General features: G+C 41.0%; 3 protein-coding genes across 3 annotated transcripts in view; all 3 read left to right on the top strand.

The window, feature by feature from the left end:
- LOC118416653 (mucin-5AC-like) overlaps positions 1-16,026 on the top strand; it is a 151,842-nt gene extending 135,816 nt beyond the window's left edge. Inside the window, exon 7 of the mRNA XM_035821826.1 lies at positions 15,905-16,026. The gene's annotated coding sequence lies outside the window, so the exon portion shown is untranslated. The remainder of the gene's footprint in view (positions 1-15,904) is intronic.
- LOC118415583 (cell migration-inducing and hyaluronan-binding protein-like) lies at positions 13,793-16,546 on the top strand. The gene is made up of 3 exons (XM_035820277.1): positions 13,793-13,807; positions 15,883-16,029; positions 16,394-16,546. Exons 1-3 carry the CDS (start codon positions 13,793-13,795, stop codon positions 16,544-16,546), a joined length of 315 nt encoding a protein of 104 aa, XP_035676170.1.
- An 823-nt stretch (positions 16,547-17,369) lies between these two features.
- LOC118416657 (collagen alpha-1(XII) chain-like) overlaps positions 17,370-18,129 on the top strand; it is a 15,905-nt gene continuing 15,145 nt past the window's right edge. The window contains exons 1-3 of the mRNA XM_035821832.1: positions 17,370-17,465; positions 17,805-17,974; positions 18,052-18,062. The gene's annotated coding sequence lies outside the window, so the exon portion shown is untranslated. The remainder of the gene's footprint in view (positions 17,466-17,804; positions 17,975-18,051; positions 18,063-18,129) is intronic.

Below are 18,129 nucleotides of genomic sequence, written 5' to 3'. Positions count from 1 at the left end.
CCCCCCGAAGCTCTTGCATTTTAGACTATTGAGAAGGCTTCTTTTATCAGTTTTTTTAGGGCCATATCTACGATAATCGTAGCAGTCACTTACTTCTCTTCTGTTTGACTAAAATATTTCGGGTCAAAGCTTCATAGCCAACAAAAACCTCATAAACAACAAACTTTACTTAGCTCAACAGTATACAAAAATATTGTACGGGTTGCCATCCTTAGTTGAAGCGCTTATTTATAGCGCTAGTATCTTCGCTGCGCCGTTAGCCGCCGTGCGACTTTTGTTGACGGTCTGAAATCCCTACGTCGCCGCCTCGCTGATATTCCCACGGACATGTTTCAAGAAAAATACCCAGCAAAAAACGCTGTTCTGCGTCAAATTCTATTCTATAAAACACGTGGGACTCAGTGTTACAGTCTAAATATTTTGTAGAAGCACCGCTGTAGGAAAGAAGGTCCAAGCAATGTAAAACATCACGTAGCATGAAGTTCGCTGTCAACTGGCACACAGCACATGACTGTTTGAAACTCTAAGTCTAATCAACAGCCGTGTTTGATTGATAGCCGGCGGTCCTTTGATGAAGTCGGCGAAAGGTGCGTTAGTTAGAAAATCTGCGTTTAGTTTTGATACGTAATTATAAGTTAGACAGTGGCGAGAATGATTATTTTCTCATCAATATTTCTCTTCAGAATTATTTGAACTTAATTGTACATCTAAACAATTGGCTTACCTGTGCAATGTTTATATGATTAATGATCAGTGTACTGAAATCATGTGTAACGTATGGCTCCTAGTCAATAGATCAGCATTTTTCTCTATAGTGACCACCTATCTATAGTGGCCACATTTCTATCACTGGACTGGAACTTGCGAAAACTGCTGTATTTTCTCCAGAGCAAATGTATGTGTTCCTTGTGCTGTTGTTGTTTGACATAAACTTTGAACATTTAAATTGTAAGTAACCTTAAACTGCCAGAGTTTCAGCCCAATAAAACACTCTCAGCGCCAGGGTATGAACAGACTGACCAGACAGACGAAAATAAATCCTCGAACAAGGTTCAATCGTATCTTCCGGGTCTGGCAGGACTGAGTTGTTAAACTAAAATAAGAATAGGCTCGATGGCTGATTGCATACAAAGTAAAACAGTTTTACAGTTTTACAGCTTGAAGAAAACAAACGCTCCTACAGTACCTGCACCTGCTTGATAATTATTAAATCGTATGCCCTACTTGAATAAAAAAAGTTCACTGCAATAATAAATGTACCCACATCACAAGGAGCTTGTACTTTTTTAAAACTTACACCTAGTTATCGTACTGAAAATTGTTAATGACATTACATGAAGTCATTCAACAATTTTCAATCATGATGAAAATTTTCTAAATGGAAGGTGTGATTATTGTCATTTTCTGAAAAATAGAAGCAAGCTCTATCTTTACCTGGAATCAAGTCACAATACCAGTCCACTTTGGGGGATAATGTACTGTTAAGAGGATGTTCCATTTTTGCGCAGGGGTGATTTGGAACAGTCCAATGTTGCGTGGGAAGGGGTATGGCTAAAATATGCTGTATTTGCTCTTAAGCAAATGTCGGCCTTTCTAGTTTTTTTCTTTCTTTTCTTTTTATTATTTCAAAGTACAAGGCTGAATGGTCTATGAGCACCATCAGAGGGCACCGGGGCGGTGTGTAGCATGTCTAGTCTGCACAGGAGATAGTTTGCTGGAAAACAGGCTGGAATAACATGGCTGTTTTATGACTGATGTTTATCCTTGTGGTGTTCTCCACCTGTTTGACCGCGCAAGGTAAATAACACGCAACAGTCGAAGTTTTTAGGGAAACAGTACCTTAACTAGAAAGGCCGACATTTGTTTGAAAGCAAATACAGCATATTTCAGCCATATCCCTCCCCATGCAACAATAGACATTTCCAAAATCACCCATGTGTGAAACACTTCTGCTTAGAAATCACTTTTACTAAGCACAGTTTAGTCCAAAAAGGAATCTTACAAAATTACCCCGTGCAAGAATGGACTCTTTCAGTGCACTCCATTGGAATTTGCACAATAGACCAGTCAAAAAACACTTCTGCTAAAATTGGAATTTTGAATGATCACCCATCCAAAACTGAATTTGAAAAAATCCCCCTCCGTCCAAGAATGCACTCTTCCTGTGATACCCCTATGTAAAGTGGACCAGTGCAAAAATACATCCGCTAAAATAGGACTTTGACATAATCGATATAATGGAAGTCCAAAAATTATTCATTTTGTAAAAATCCCCCCTCCGTGCAAGAATGAATTATTCCAGCACATCCCACGTAACATTGCAAAATCGACCAGTCTCAAAATACTCCCACTCAAAAACATAACCCCTCTGTACAGGAATGGGCTCTTCTAGATAACAACAGGCTCGCTGATTGGAAGCCCTAGCCTACTCAGAAAATTGAATTAGCCGGCATGAATGGTTGCCAAATACGTTTTTTATTAAGTTATATTTAACGACCTTGGGGTCATTGACCTCTCCGGTCATTGGAAAATGACCAAAAAAATCCCCAAATATATAATTTTAAGATAGTTTATGCCAAATATTATACATGGGTCATTTGAATAAATATCTAGAGCACCCCTTTACCAAATTTCAGGTCATTTGGTTGTGAAACGAGGTTACAGGAGCCAAAAAAAATCGCAAAATTAAGCATTTTGTTATTGGATCCATGTGCGCATATGTGCAGGGCACTGCTATATATATATAGTTTTAGGTCATTCGATTGTAAAAAGAGGGTACAGGAGCCTAAAACGTCGTTGTTCTTTTTTTAAATGGCCAAAAATCACAAAATTAAGCACTTTGTTGTACCATATGCCAAAACTGTTATTGAATCTATGTGGACATATGATGAAAGCATATCTGTACCAAATTACAGGTCATTCGGCTGCAATACCAGGGTACAGGGATCCAAAATCTACATTAAAAGTGCCAAAAACCTCAATAAAATCATTTTAATGGCAGATATGAAAAAAAATGAAAGAAAAAAAAATCTGAGGGCATTGGCCCACTCTACCCTTGTGCCAAATTTCAGGTCATTTGGTCTAGGAACAACGGAGATAACGTATTTTGAAGATGCGTCTGGAGAAAGAAAGAAAGAAGAAACATTACGAATACAATATATTTCACCATACCTATGGTATGGCTGAAATATAATTAACAATGCTTGCCATACACACACACACACATATATCTACCTACCCGCACACAAAAACATACATACACACACACACAAACGCACAAACAAACACACGTGCACAGTCACAAAAACAGACACACAAACTTACTTGCAACAGTTTATATACACTGACGTATGCAGGCCTTTATATACATTACCCGACCAAAACTTATATTTTCTGCACAAAGATATTTCTCCTCATGTTGCCTATTGTACTCTGTATCAATATTCGTTAACGTTTAAACGGATAATATAGCCCTATCTGACGTATATGCCATATTTGCACGATGCTCATGCTCTAGTATTTCAGACTAGTTTACAGAAAGATACTGTAAAATCGTGTTTGCGAAATACTAAAATAATGTACATATTCAATAATATCTGGTTGTCCGGACTTCGCAGCTTATACTGTACTAGTAGTAAAGGAAGTCAGAACATGCTGTAACCAGTGTAATGTGTTTTGAATTGAGACTTACTTACTTACTTGGGCCTACTGCCCATCCTTGGGCATAGGCCACGAACTAGCTGCTTCCACCTCCGGCGGTCCTGGGCTATTTCCTCCAGCTGTTCCCATGTGTAGCCAGACTCCCTCATGTCCGCCTCCAGGCTTCGCCTCCAGGTGTTTCTAGGTCTTCCCCTCTTGCGCTTTCCTGTGGGGTTCCATGTGAAGGCTTCCCTCACTGTGCTTGAGGCTGGCTTGCGCAGGATGTGACCCACCCAGATCCACCGCTTACGTAGTATTTCTACCCCTACTGGTACCTGTCCGGTGCGTTGCCATAGTTCTTCATTTACGGATGGTGTTTGGCCAGTAGATTTTCAATATCTCCGTAAGCAGGCGTGATGAATGTTTGTACTTTCTTTGTTATGCCAGCTGTTGTTCTCCATGTCTCAGCAACATACAGTAGAACAGGTATTAAATTGAGACGTCAGTCGCCAAAAAACGCGAACAAATTTAAGACACCTCGAATATTGCAAGATCTACAGTACGTGCCCATATTCTCGTTTGGGTCGTGATGGCATGAAAGACCGAGTCTGGTGCATTAAAAATTAATGGCAAGTACATGTATATCGAACAACGATTGTTTCACATCTAGAAAATATTCCCAGATATTTGTAACATTCTGACAAATGCTATATTTAGGTTATTGTTCCATAACATTATATTAAGCACTTAATGTTATGGAACAAAAAACTAAACATAGCATTTGTTAGAAAGTTACAAATAAGCCGGAATGGTTTGATCAACTCACACCGGAAATGTCCCCTACTCTTTTGCGATAAGTGTGGCGGGTTCTCTTACGTGCCCAGTATCTGGCTCTCCCAGAATACAGGACCTCCTTTTAACGTCCTATCCGAGGGACTACCCTAGCCGAAGCTATGTACTCATTTTCACCTGAGTGAAGTGAGGAAACTCGTGTAAAGTGCCTTCCCCAAGGATTCGAAGGCTACGAGACTCACAGAGTTACTGAGAGGGCTTTAGAATAATTTGTAATAACCTAAAGTTTGATATGTAAAGTCACAATTTTTTTAGCTTAATTAAAAATGAAAATTTTATTTTATTTTAGATTTTACGAAAATATTATTTGGAATGATTTTCAATCATCGATGCGATTCTTTCAATTTTGGAAATATGTACAATTATTTGCCTCATTTCAAAATTGTAATTTTGGTTTGCCCCAATAAAACTGCTACTCCGGCCCTATTGTCTGTATATTTTGACCATCCTCTGGACAATCGTGAGTCCATAAAAGTGCACAAAGGTGAAAAATAATGAAAGAAACTATCAAAAATATAATATACTCCATAATGAATATTTGTAAAGGTTTACACAGCTAGAAAAATATTCAGAAGGTTGAAATAACGTTAAGATATTTCCAAAGCAACAAATCTCTTAGACGAAATAATTACAACTAAGAAAAGTAAGGAATAGACAACATTTGCAGGTAATGACAATGACAACCCTCTCGTTGACTTTGGACGAAAAACCTGTATCTCATTCAATTACAAGGATTTACGCAACAGTTCAGAAATATAGACATGAAAATGACATGTCCCGGCTCTAAAACAAACAAAAAAATTAAAATAAAGTTTTTTGTAAAGTATACAGTGCAAAGACCTTATATTTACTTAATTAGTAAATATATAAATGATAATAAATTACTAATGAATTATTATCATTATTAATTATAATAAATTAATAATAATAATAATGATTATCAATATTACTTCATGAGAGTAGTCTGAAGATAAAGAGGCACGTTAAGCCGCAGATCTTATACCATAACAACCCAAAGGTGAAAAATAATGGAAGAAAATGTCATATGCTCAATCATGAATATTTGCAAAGAATTACGCAACTGGACAAATATTTAAAGGTTGAAATTACGTTGAAATATTTCTGAAGCATCAAATCTCTTAGACAAAAATAATTACTAAGAAATGAAGCACATAAAACATTTTGCAGTTAATGACAATTACAACCCGCTTCGGACCGTGAACGAAAAAGCTACATTTCAGAAATTTACACATGCTGTCTCGTGATAATGATATGTTCCGACTGTAAAACAAATAAACCACACAGTCGTTTTGCTTCTTGTGAACTATCACTCATATAGGAGGACCTATGCTTACGCATGATAAATAGGAAACTTTATGAGATTAGTCTGAAGATAAGGAAGCACGTTTAGGCGCAGCTCTCACACAATAACAACCCCCGGGTACTAGAAACTTCATTTCCATGATCCAGTGCTCTAAGGGTACGGACATGACACTGCCAAATTATCAGTCCGGAAAACAATCGCAGTGTACGCATAGACGCCACCACAGTCTGTTGTGTTGTGTAGAGCTTGTTACGTGCATATACGAAGAATTATTGTTACAACTAAGAAAAGGAGCTCTCAGCCGACCGACAGCTGCGTGCAGAGTCCTGTGGTTAACGGCCCTTCCTCTGGAGTAAGAAGCTGTAAGTTCGAATCCCGGCTGTATCGCTCACGCGCTTGGCAATCTGCTGGAAAACGTTACAGCGTTTAGCCAGAGCCCAAATTTAATTTTGGACGTTAAAACATCCAGGAGGGATTTCCCCTGCACAATGAGCCTACAGCTACTGTATCTAGAGTCTAAATCTTCTCTGTTAAAACCAGTGTAAAATACATTTTCGATGAGCTAAACCAGATCGAGATCTCTCTCTTTCTTCACAGCTCGTTTCTGATGTTTAAAGACGTGCGGAACACGTACACAGACGTCAACTGCAGGTAAGTGACAGATCATTACTTAGCCTGAATGCCAGACCCCCCCCCCCCCAACTCAATAGCATCAATAGTGCAACTCAGGAGGACCTGAGGTAGACTTTCTTCGGGTGGCATGTTGGCCCTGGAGCCGAGGAGTTGGCTTCTGTAGGTCCTGGAAACTGTTCGGCATCCAGACTAGTCGTTATTTGTATGAAAGATACGACTGAGCCAGAGGTGGTGTGAGGGAGAACGCTGTCATGTTGTTGTTGCTTCTCTTAGCTGCGGCCTGTGCAGCTACAAGTAGCCCGCATTTTCATCGGTGTAGGAAGGCCGGATGGCAAGAATGTATGTCTGGCAGGAGTAAGGCAGGTTTCAACACATGGACGCCTGGTCTATCCACATGCCTCATATGTAATGTCCCGAATGAGGCTGTTATCACAGGAAGTCCATTTTCTTTCTTTGCTGGGGTCCGACATATTGCCATTAGGGGATACCCATTCCACATCCTGTCGGCAAAGAGCTTGACGATGCTTGACCATTCTGTGGTCAACACTTTGGCTTTGATAGATACAAGGATTGCTGACATAGAGAACGAAACATTCTCTGGGTTTTCCGGTCTCTACAAACTGTTCCTAGATTCGAACAGCTTAACAAGTGTGAAGCAGACCTGGTTCACTGGGTTGGAGAGTCTTGTGGCTCTGGTCTTGTCCAACAACAACATCTATAATATAGAGCCAGGGAGCTTCGTACACCTGACCTGCCTACATATGTTGGATCTAGATAACAATCTGTTATAGGTTGTGGACTCTGTCTGGCTCTTTGGACTGAAAGGCAGCTTGATCATGAACCTAAGTTCAAATGCAATAAATAGCATTTCTCCCGAGTCATTTCAACACCTACAATTGGGAAGGTTGGACCTGAGTGGAAATGCTCTGTCATGTTTGGATGAATCAGTGTTTCTGGGAAAGACATCGTTGTTAAGGCTCCATATCAGCAGTGGCGTGTTGGCATCTGTCTATGATGCAGAGCCACATGGGATGATGTGGAGCCTACACCGGTTACGCCATCTAATCAGCAGGGCAGTAACATTGGTTGTTGAGGTGCCACAATTTATCTTCTGTGTCAGACACAATGCTAATGAATTCTCATTTGGATGGCTGTTTGACTCATCGGACGATGTGCGTCGTAACGTCAACTTGAAAAATGTCAACCCTGGCAAAACGTGTGGCACCTTGCCTCGGGGTCGTTCCCTAAACAAGATCTCCATCCTGGCCCCTGTAGTTGTCTTAGCTCCTGGCCCTCTGGCAGACACACCTACTCCCAACACGCTTGAGCAGTGCAGACGGGTTTGGGAATACGATGGGGGCATGACACTGAACCTTGAGGGACACTCAATATTTCGATTAGTTTCTATGGCCAAAGGGAATACAAGCTTTGATGGTGTTGCCATGTCATTTTTCCAGGCACATGTCTCAAACACACACACAACAACAGAGTCAGGATGCAACAAAAACAACACTAACAATGACAATGCAAAAAACATCACCTGCATTCTCCTCACCAAAAATGAACATGCCGACTTATTCTTTAGCATTCAACAGACTCAATGTAAGACACACACTAGTGACACTACAACAAATACTTACAGTAGAGGTACTGAAAACTCCAACCACCTGACGAACTACACTGCATATACGAAACAAAAATACACATCTGCAGAACGAGGAGACACCTTTACACCGCAATTACATACCACACCTAGAGCAGAAGTACCACCACCACCAGACGGTGTCATATCAGTTTTTGTCTCGGCAGTTTCTATTCTGGTACTGTTGTCCCTTGTAGTGTTGGTATTAAAGCTGCGCAAAGCACATTTTAAAGCCGATGATGTGAGAGCCAGCGACAATGAACACATTTTCACAATTCCAGCTGCGGTTGCCTTTCCCGGTTTGATTAGGTCAGCTTCTCTCCCTACATGCTCGCGAGAGATGATTTTGGATGACGTAGCCTCCTGTAGGTCATTGCCCGCTGTCCTGCATTCCGTCCAGCCTACTTACTGTGAGATCCCAGATGACATAGCGGCTGCTCAGAGGCCTTTGCCTGGTCTCCCAAATATATACTGGGATATTCCGGATGTCGCGATTCCCGGATTAGTACGAGCGGCTTCTCTGCCTACCGTAACATGCTCACGTGGGGGCGCCGCAGACGATGCGTCATCCTGTAGGTCATTGCCGGCCGTACTGTCCATCGAGCCCGCCTACAGTGACATCCCAGATCACATAGCAGCCGCACAGCGCCCCCTGCCTGTTCTCCCGAGCTCATACGGGGATTTCCCAGATCAAGAAGCCTCTCCACAGCGCCCTCTGCCTTCCTCACGACATACCTACAGTGAGATCCCAGATGATGAGGAGAGCGGACCCATGCCTTTCTATGATGATGTTGCCGAGTTTTTGCATCGTGTCCTTAGGAATAGGGGGTGGCTGCAGAATCGACGGGCAGTCCGTTATAACACTACAACTTCAAGCAGACACCCGTATATAAGACCCGTCGCCACATATGGATCGTCTGAAGAGACCAAGGTCCAGATTAAGAACTTTTACAGAAACGCCTCCGAAGTCCAGGGTATAAAGGCCCGTAGACAGTTGAGGACAGCTTTGGTTTCCAAGCCTTCTGACCAAGGTTTGAGGACCTACGTCAACGTCACAGATGCAGTTCTGTCAATGGGTCGACACGTCACCGAAGCTCATATCGCTATCCTCGCATCGCCTGATGCCTATTGTACTATGGGTATCCTACGGGAGGAAACCCATAGCACACCGCGACGTCCCTCGCTTCCTCTGGTCACACTGCCTAACACCTACTGGCCAAGGGAGATATCAGGGGAGGAAGCCTGTAACACGCCAAGGCGTGCTACCCTTCCCCTAGTCACACTGCCTAACACCTACTGGCCTTGGGAGATATCAGGGGAGGAAGCCTGTAACACACCAAGGCGTGCTACCCTTCCCCTAGCCACACTGCCTAACACCTACTGGCCATGGGAGATATCAGGGGAGAACACTCCTTACAAACCAAGACAAGCCTCCCTTCCCCTAGTCACACTGCCTAACACCTACTGGCCATGGGAGATATCAGGAGAGGGGGACCCCTACACACCACGGCGTGCATCCCTTCCCCTAGCCACACTGCCTAACACCTACTCGCCTTGGGAGATATCAGAGGAGGGAACCCGTAACACACCAAGGCGTGCTACCCTTCCCCTAGCCACACTGCCTAACACCTACTGGCCTTGGGAGATATCAGGGGAGGAAGCCTGTAACACACCAAGGCGTGCCTCCCTTCCCCCAGCCCCACTGCCTAACACCTACTGGCCATGGGAGATACCATGTAAGGGAACCCATAACACACCAAGGCGTGCATCCCTTCCCCTAGTCACCCTGCCTAACACCTACTGGCCATGGGAGATATCAGAAGGGGGAACATATGGCACACAAAGGCGCGCTTCCCTTCCCCTAGTCACACCCCTTAACACCTACTGGCCATGGGAGATATCAGAAGAGAGCGTCCCTTACACACCAAGGCGTTCCTCCATTCCCCCAGGCACACTGTCTAACATCTACTGGCCAGGGGAGATGCCAGGAGAGGGAACCCCTAACACACCATAGCCAATAACTCTCAGTCAATATGTATGACTTAGAACCTCTAACCGCCAACATTACAATTTCAGGATTCAGAAATGACAATTTTCAAAAATAAATACCTTCGTTGGGCAGTGTTGTTGATGGGAAAATATTTGCCTCTCCAATTTTCTTTTTCAAGATGCATTGTATTGGACGTTTAAATTTACGGGACAGTCAAAAATATTCAGCGTATCTGAGGAAACCCGGTCTTTTTTTACTGATGGTTCATATTGCAAATTTACATGAATGTTCATTTCAAAAATACTAAAATCACACTTTTCGTGCAGTGCCAATAGAAAGCAAACGTAGTGGCCATTTTGTCAACAGGAGGCTAAGAGATGATGTTGCTTTCTCATGTTTAATACACAGACGGTATTGTCCTGTTTTGAATAAAAGTCTATTTAATTATGATTCTTGACTAACGGTTACATGTGCAGCAATTGTTCATGCACACTTGCAAGCCAGATCTTGAACATGCTAATTACAAATACGCCACGAAAGATGGAGGATGAAACGTTTGGCCGTTTCCAAAATTACTGCTTTTGGCGTACGTCTTCTTGCAAATTTCTAGACAAATATGCAAAAAAAGGAGTCAAAGCGTTTATGACTTGAAGAGTTTTGATGTCTCTAGAAACCAACCAGACCAAATAAAATACTTTACATCATAGTATATCTATCCTTCCAAAAGCTAGCCATTGACTAGAAAGCCTTTGCAATGCCATCTACGTCAAAAGTAACATTATTGCACAAAATTTTCTTTTACTTTTGTATGCCGGGTACTTTATCAAATTCTTTACGGATTTATTACTAGATCTCAAACCTCATGAAAGATTGGGGTTTTGTAAACTTCTTGTTTCATCTTGTCTTATTTTGCATAATTGGTATTGAATGATGACCCTCTGTGCCAAATTCATATCTTCATTATCATGATCATCAAAATCATGAATTATGAAAAAAATCCGTTAAAAATTACCTATATTTGCATTTAATCGTATGCAAAATATAATTATAATATATAAATATAATAAAGGAACACGGCTCGATTTTTCCATGTGGTGATAATTCACCGGGGCTGAAAAAGCATTCTAAAAAGAAAAATGGAAACTATTTTTTCTTCTTTCATCATTTGGTAACTAAGAAAGTTTGAGTATGATTCATTCAGCTGTAAAATTCTGTATATAGATACGCTCCCATGTTGCAACAAAAGGCTGAATTGCATGTTAGTTGCTTTATAGTATTTTTTGTGTAAATGAATCTGAGTCAATTGAATTTATGCAGTTACCTTTTTTTTAATCTAGTTGCCATACGTAAATTGAGTGCCATATGTAAATTGAAACTAACTGAAATGACAAGGGATCCACGCCCTCATACCATCACCACCTATACAAATTATGCACTGTGTGTTTTTGTCATTAATTACATGTTTGTGCAAATGTGGCCATCTTTTTGTTAACAATATTAGTGAATTGAGTCTCCTCCACCAAACACTAGAACTTGGCAATCTTATCTTAATTTGATAGCATTTTTTATTATTTATGCAAAAGAGTTTATCATTTTCATAATTCATATTCAATGCCATGATGTTTGTCATTTGCCACGATTGAACAATACCTCATTCAGTATGCAAATTTGCCCTCATTAGCATATTTCCTATCCACCAATGGACTTCTCTTTCTCTGTCACAAAGGCCTGAGGTTCAATTGGTCCTATTCTGGTTTATACAATTTCCTTAACTATATAAGTTAGATTCTGATTGGCATGATTACCACTTATTTTTTTACTACCATTAACCACCATATTAAACGCAAATCATCTACATAACAAATATTACGAAGATCTGTCGGCTCCAAATTGAGTTTTTTCTTTCAAAATCTGAAACTAAATTGGCTCCTGCGGTACCAAAAAGCCGCCAGAGGGCCAAACCTACACCACTTACTCTCTTATGAAAAAAAATATTTACAATTGAAATCACAACCATATCTTGTACAGAACTGTTGATATCCACTGCAGTACCGCAATAAGCTGCTATTTGGCCCGACATCTAAACATTTCAGGGTCTTAAGACCTACTCACGTACCAAATACAATCGATATAGGCTGTCCATCCACAAATATGCATACATATATACATGCATATACATATACAAATGTACATGCACACAAACGCAACCGAAAACATTACCTTCTGAACAAGTGTATTTAGGCTGAGTGAGTTGTTAGTGGAATCATTTTGATCAATAATATGATATGTAAATCAAGTTAATCCAACATATGTCCGTTAATCAGATTAACGTGTGTGTGGCAAAATTCATGTGTGTATGATTATAGGGCAAATGAAGTGATGTGTACATGAATCCAGCAGTACATTTGCACATTATATGCAATAATGAAGGAACCACAATCCAAACTTAGTGATACCTAACGAACCTTAAACTAGCCCACCTCAATTACGTAACAATGTATATTACTTAGCTCAATAAATGAACCAGAACACTGTACATATAATGGATGTATCAGAACTGCACGCCGGTGATTATCCATATCGGACAGACAGTTGCATGTAGAAAGCTAGAGTCTATTTATAAAGGATATGAATGGAAGGGGAGGTTGTGTAGTATTGGTGGTATAACATTTCTAGTAACAGTGTTATTTCGCGTTAGGGAAGATCTTACCTTGCCCTCTATAGAGGGCACTTTGGATTGAAGTTCATATGCCACATGTCAGGTGTCGGTAGTTTGTTTTATAGAACACCTAATTTTAAAAACGAATGCGAATATAACTTTGATTATATTGAAAAAAGATGAAAGTCGGAGCAAAAGTAAATCTACATACAAGGAGACTTAAATGTGGACTGGAAGAAAACATCAGATGTATCAAATACACTACATGATAGGACACAAAGCTGCGGTGTATAACAGTTAGTTGACCAACTAGAACTGTGAACCAACGAGAGCTGTAAACCGAGAATGATTAGATGTGGCATCTTACATTGATCTAGTATTCACCTAGCCCTACGCAAGACAACAATACGTACAGTTAGCGTCTCAAAACACGACGATGTTTATACCAAAGGCAATGGTCCAAACAGCAGGGCAAAGAACAGTGCTCAAAAGAAAATGCAATAATTTCACGACGGAAGCATCCCTTTCTGAAATGAAAGAGGCACCATGGCTGTTGCTGTGTAACTTTGATGTTGACCAGGCGACTGAGATGTTTACTGAAGTCAGCATTATACATGTGACTCATGTGACAGACATGTAGGTCAAGTGCACTCTTGACGTACTTACTTCCACCAAGGAGCCGATGGAGATAAAGCCAAGAGAGGGACGCCCAAACAACTGGACTGGTAAAGAAAGAGCTGTGTACTGCAACTAAATGAACCAAATGAACATCAGTAACTCGCAAAGGCTCCATTCTACAGAGACATGTTGTTGTTGTTGTTGTTGTTATTGTTATTGTTATTGAAGCATACAATGGAAACCCGAAAGAGACATGGAATACAATCAAATTCCTCCTTGGAAGAAAGCATACTCAAGGAACGGGTACCGGATCTCATGATGGGCAAAAGACCAGATTCTTGACTTACAAAGTCTTTTGCAACAGGAACAATTCCAGCAAGACAGCTAGCAGTAAGGCATTGCCGGACAAAACTATCACCCTGTGCGTCTCCGGAAATGGAGACGCACAGGGTGGGAAATTATAGTAACGGGCAGATGTTGTTTGGAACCACAACTTTACATTATTTTCATCAATGACATGTCCAGCACTCTGGAGAAGGGGATCTGAATCTTATTCTGTAACACCTGAAAAAAAACTTGATGAGACTGAGAATCCCCACGAGGATAGACAAATACTAAAAGATACAAGAGAGAGCTCCGGAAATATTAGGACAGGCAAGCGGGTAAATGGCGCAGGGATAAAGCTATCTCAACAATCACCGATTGAGGTCCAGGGTACGGGTTCGGATCATCAAAGATGAGAACATTTTGACCGTTACGGCAAAGGATAAAACTTTGAATGACGTACTGGGAGGTAAGGGGTTAAGAAGAAAACTGAATGCAAAATAATTAGTGTCATGAATAATGTTCAGTTTGCTAAGTCTTCTCTGTTCAGCAAGCGGAAAACAAGACAGGATTATCTATTGCAATACTTCAAGCATGTAGTAATATCTTAAATATGTATAATGCAATATCATTTACAATAGATCTAATAGCGGATATATATACCGAATTCAGGTTTCCAAACTTTGGTGTTAGTTTGATATTGTTTGGCCACGTCTATGTGGATAGACTGAGTACTACTGTCGTTCACCCGCAATGTTATTAATAAGCTATATAAATGTTTGTAATGGCTTATTAATACCGAAGCTAGAGTTATAGACGTGTACTTTTTTGTGTTTTACCGTTATGATTTTAGCGATGAAACCAAAAAAGTTAAGTTTTCATGATTTCTTTAGGTTCAATTTTTCATACTGTACCTTAATGAAAGCGGTCATCCATTCTACAGCAAAAAGGATGAATAAAGCACCATTAGTGAGGGGAACACTCTGTGTGTGTTTTTGTTTTACACTAATTTTCTGAACATTGCCTTTTGATATTATTCAGAGATCATTTGGCGACTATTTAATGTACCTAAAGAACATGTTACAAGTCTACCAGTCAGGACCAGGCATAAGACTACATGTAAAACATTAAACAGGACAGCAAAGCCATATACAACGGTGGTCAGCTTACGTTTGTAATGAGTCGTATATCCCTAGAAACTTGGGATGAATTTCATCAGATTGACTCCACATAGTCAAACAAAGAGACGCGAGCTGTCATTTATGCCTAGAGCTCTGAAGTTGTACAATACGAAATTATCTACTTCATGTGCTCTACTGCGTGAAACTGACTCCTTAACAACTTTTTAAAATAGCTTTTAACTTCCTGTAAACTCGCATTTGTTCCGTGACTTTTTAATAGAATTTTATCATGTGTTTTTATCAGTAGATGATTGCTTTTACCTGTACTGTTATACTATTTAAACCCTTGTGCGAACCTCGCTTAAAGATCACCAAAATTCAGAGAGTTGAAAATCGTGTTTTCATTGGTTCTGGTAACCCCCTGTAACACCCTCCTAATTTCAAACTTCATCTTCAAACTTTGTCAGTGAAACTAAAGAACACACGGAATATCGGAATATAAAACTTTTTTGTCATATCTTAATCAGAAGTATCAGAATAGCCATCGCAATTTCAGTAATTTTCAGTCATCAATAGTTTGATTTTGGAGTGTCTCAGAGGGGGCCCCAGAACGCCATAACGAAAAAATAGCTGGAGGGTTTTAATCATATGGCTGTTTATAGTTCCCCATACCTATCACACATAAAAAGTTTCAGTTGATTTGGCCGACCCCCATCTTCCGACCTCTGCCTTGTTTTGCCTGGTTTTCTCCTGCAATGACTGTTAACACACATGCTCCAAACATTTTTTTTTCAAAGATCGGACCTCAAATTCATAAGAGCTGCCCATTTTTATGAAGGCCCTTTTTTTCAAGTCTTACTTATGGGGTTCAATGGGATGATTGACAAAGATCAAAGCCCATTTTTACCAAAAGCAAGACTAGTGGGAAATAAAGTTACTAAGGCTACAAGTTGTCAAACAAGTATCCAGAAACACATTGCAAATGTGATTTTCAAGCTCAACCAAATATCTCTTTAGAGCTGCCAAGTTGAAGTTTATTTAATTGTTTTTCGCATTATAATATGTTACACCTGGCTGTAGTTTAATTGGAGGGTACTTGGAGCGTGCCCCCGTTGGACGCCCTGGTTCGACCGTGACAACCCGTCTGTTACCGGGGACTGGGAGGTTCTGTCCCACCTCCGCCCGGAAAACCCCGGCCAGATCTGCCGATCGCCCATCGACATACAGGTCTGTTTGTTTGTTTGTTAGCTAGGCTATTTTCTTGTTTGTTTATTGGTTTGTTTGTGTAGTCGTAATAGGTAGGGTGTTCGTACACAACCAGACTCTCTAACCTCGACACCACCACAGGTTCGCGTCATCGCCATCGGACAGTTTGTTTGTTACCTTGTTTGTTTATTTGTTTGTTTGTGTCATCGTAATGTGCAGGGTTTTCGAACAAAACCAGACGCTCTAACCTCGACACCACAACAGGTTCGCGTCATCGCCATCGGACAGTTTGTTTGTTACCTTGTTTGTTTGTTTGTTTGTTTGTGTCATCGTAATGTGTAGGGTTTTCGAACAAAACCAGACGCTCTAACCTCTACCATCACAGGTTCGCGTCAAGGGCACCGGACAGGACGCGTTTCTGACGGGAGAAGTCTTCGAGTTCTATGACGTCACCACCGGGTTCGTGTGCAAGAAGGAGGACCAGCCGGACAACACGTGCCTGGACTATGAAGTCCGCTTCTGCTGCCCTCGTGAGTAGCCTTCCGGTCATAACTAAATACATCTAATGGCGAGCATGTCCAAAAAAAAGGTCTTAATGAGCACAATAGAGAAGATACTAACGATGAACAGAAACACAGTGTAGGTTACTCTAGAATTTCTTGTCAAATATCTTCTTGTTTTCGATAAGGCCATAGCAAGTAAATTTTATGGATGACATCCTCTGCAGACTGCAAAAATAGTGCGATAGGGCGAAAAAAAACAAGATGGGTACAAAAAACAAGATGGTTACATTTTCAAAATAGGCCCCATAAACGTTGTGTAACAAGAATTAAAGGGGCAAAGTATGGTCATGGTATCACAGCCAACAAGGCATTCATCCCTGTAGTCAAAACATGTACTGATGTAGTGAAAGTGACACTGGTGTGGTAGACTGGTATCACAAAGAAAGCTGCTAACTACACTGATGGCTTCCAAATTGGTGCCACTTTTATAACTATCCAATCAGTTTCATTTCTACAACTGCAGGTATCTCACAAGTGTCACTTTTACAAGTAATTATAAGGCTACAGCACAACATATTTGCTCATTTTGGTAATTTTTCGTCATGTTGACCATCTCCAAAGAAGAAGAAAAATCTTGTTTTTTTTTTCTGAAATCTGGCAAAAATTAATGAGCGCGCGGATGTCACCCATAAAATTTACTTGCTGTGGCCTAATGTAGAAAGTGGCGTGTAAATATAAGTTGTGCACATCTAGATTGCATCTCCACTTAGTACTGGCCATTTTTTTGTATTTTTCTATATTTTCTTTGAATAAAAAGAAACAATAGCAAAAAAAACTGTGCATTTTCCTCCACCTCAGGTACATGTGCCCGCTGGACGCAATGGTTCGACCGTGACAACATCAGTGGGACCGGAGACTGGGAAATCTTATACGCCTTGGCCAACGGCAATCCAGGTTGGTTTAGTCATGCTTGCAGTTTGACGTCCTTTCCTTTTTCCTGGTAGGTTCATATTAAACCCTTATAGAATCCGCATAAGGAAATTCTCATATATATCAGTCTTATACGAGAATTACTATCTCGGGTACTAAAGAATACTAATTTGCAGTTGTCTTTTCGGTAGCCTAAAGGTATTTAGTATCCTTTATAATCTCCCGGTTGTTTTAGATCCCCCCTACTGGGACCCCATGTTCGATGTTTCATGGGCCCATGTGAATGGGTAAGCGGGGTTTCATAAGAAAGCCTATGCCCCCCCCCCCCCCCGTCTCTTACGATTCGAATCTGTGTTGTGCTAGTCGGCCTCCGTCCGGAGTACCCAGGAAAGATCTGCCCACGGCCTACAGACGTGGAGGCCCGAGTCATCGCCACCCAACAGGAGGCTTCCCAAACCGGAGAGACCTTCGTCTTCTACGACACAGCAAACGGCTTCGCCTGCAGAAACACTCAGCAGAGGGACCAGCGCTGCCTGGACTACGAAGTCCGCTTCTGCTGTCCAGGTAGGCTTCTGCTGTTTAGGTAGGTTTCTGCTGCCCAGGTATATTTCTGCTATCCAGGTAGGTGTCATATAAGTTGCAATGCTGCTGCTTGCTGTTCGACTGTCTTACAGCTCTCTGCAAAGAC

This window comes from Branchiostoma floridae, chromosome 5, assembly GCF_000003815.2.
Source record: "Branchiostoma floridae strain S238N-H82 chromosome 5, Bfl_VNyyK, whole genome shotgun sequence".
Classification (NCBI taxonomy): domain Eukaryota; kingdom Metazoa; phylum Chordata; class Leptocardii; order Amphioxiformes; family Branchiostomatidae; genus Branchiostoma; species Branchiostoma floridae.
This window is presented reverse-complemented; position numbering and strand designations above follow the sequence as displayed.

Coding starts and splice junctions, on each gene's coding strand:
- LOC118415583 (XM_035820277.1), top strand. Junction 16,030..16,393: donor GATCGCCCATCGACATACAG/GTCTGTTTGTTT, acceptor CTACCATCACAG/GTTCGCGTCAAGGGCACCGG.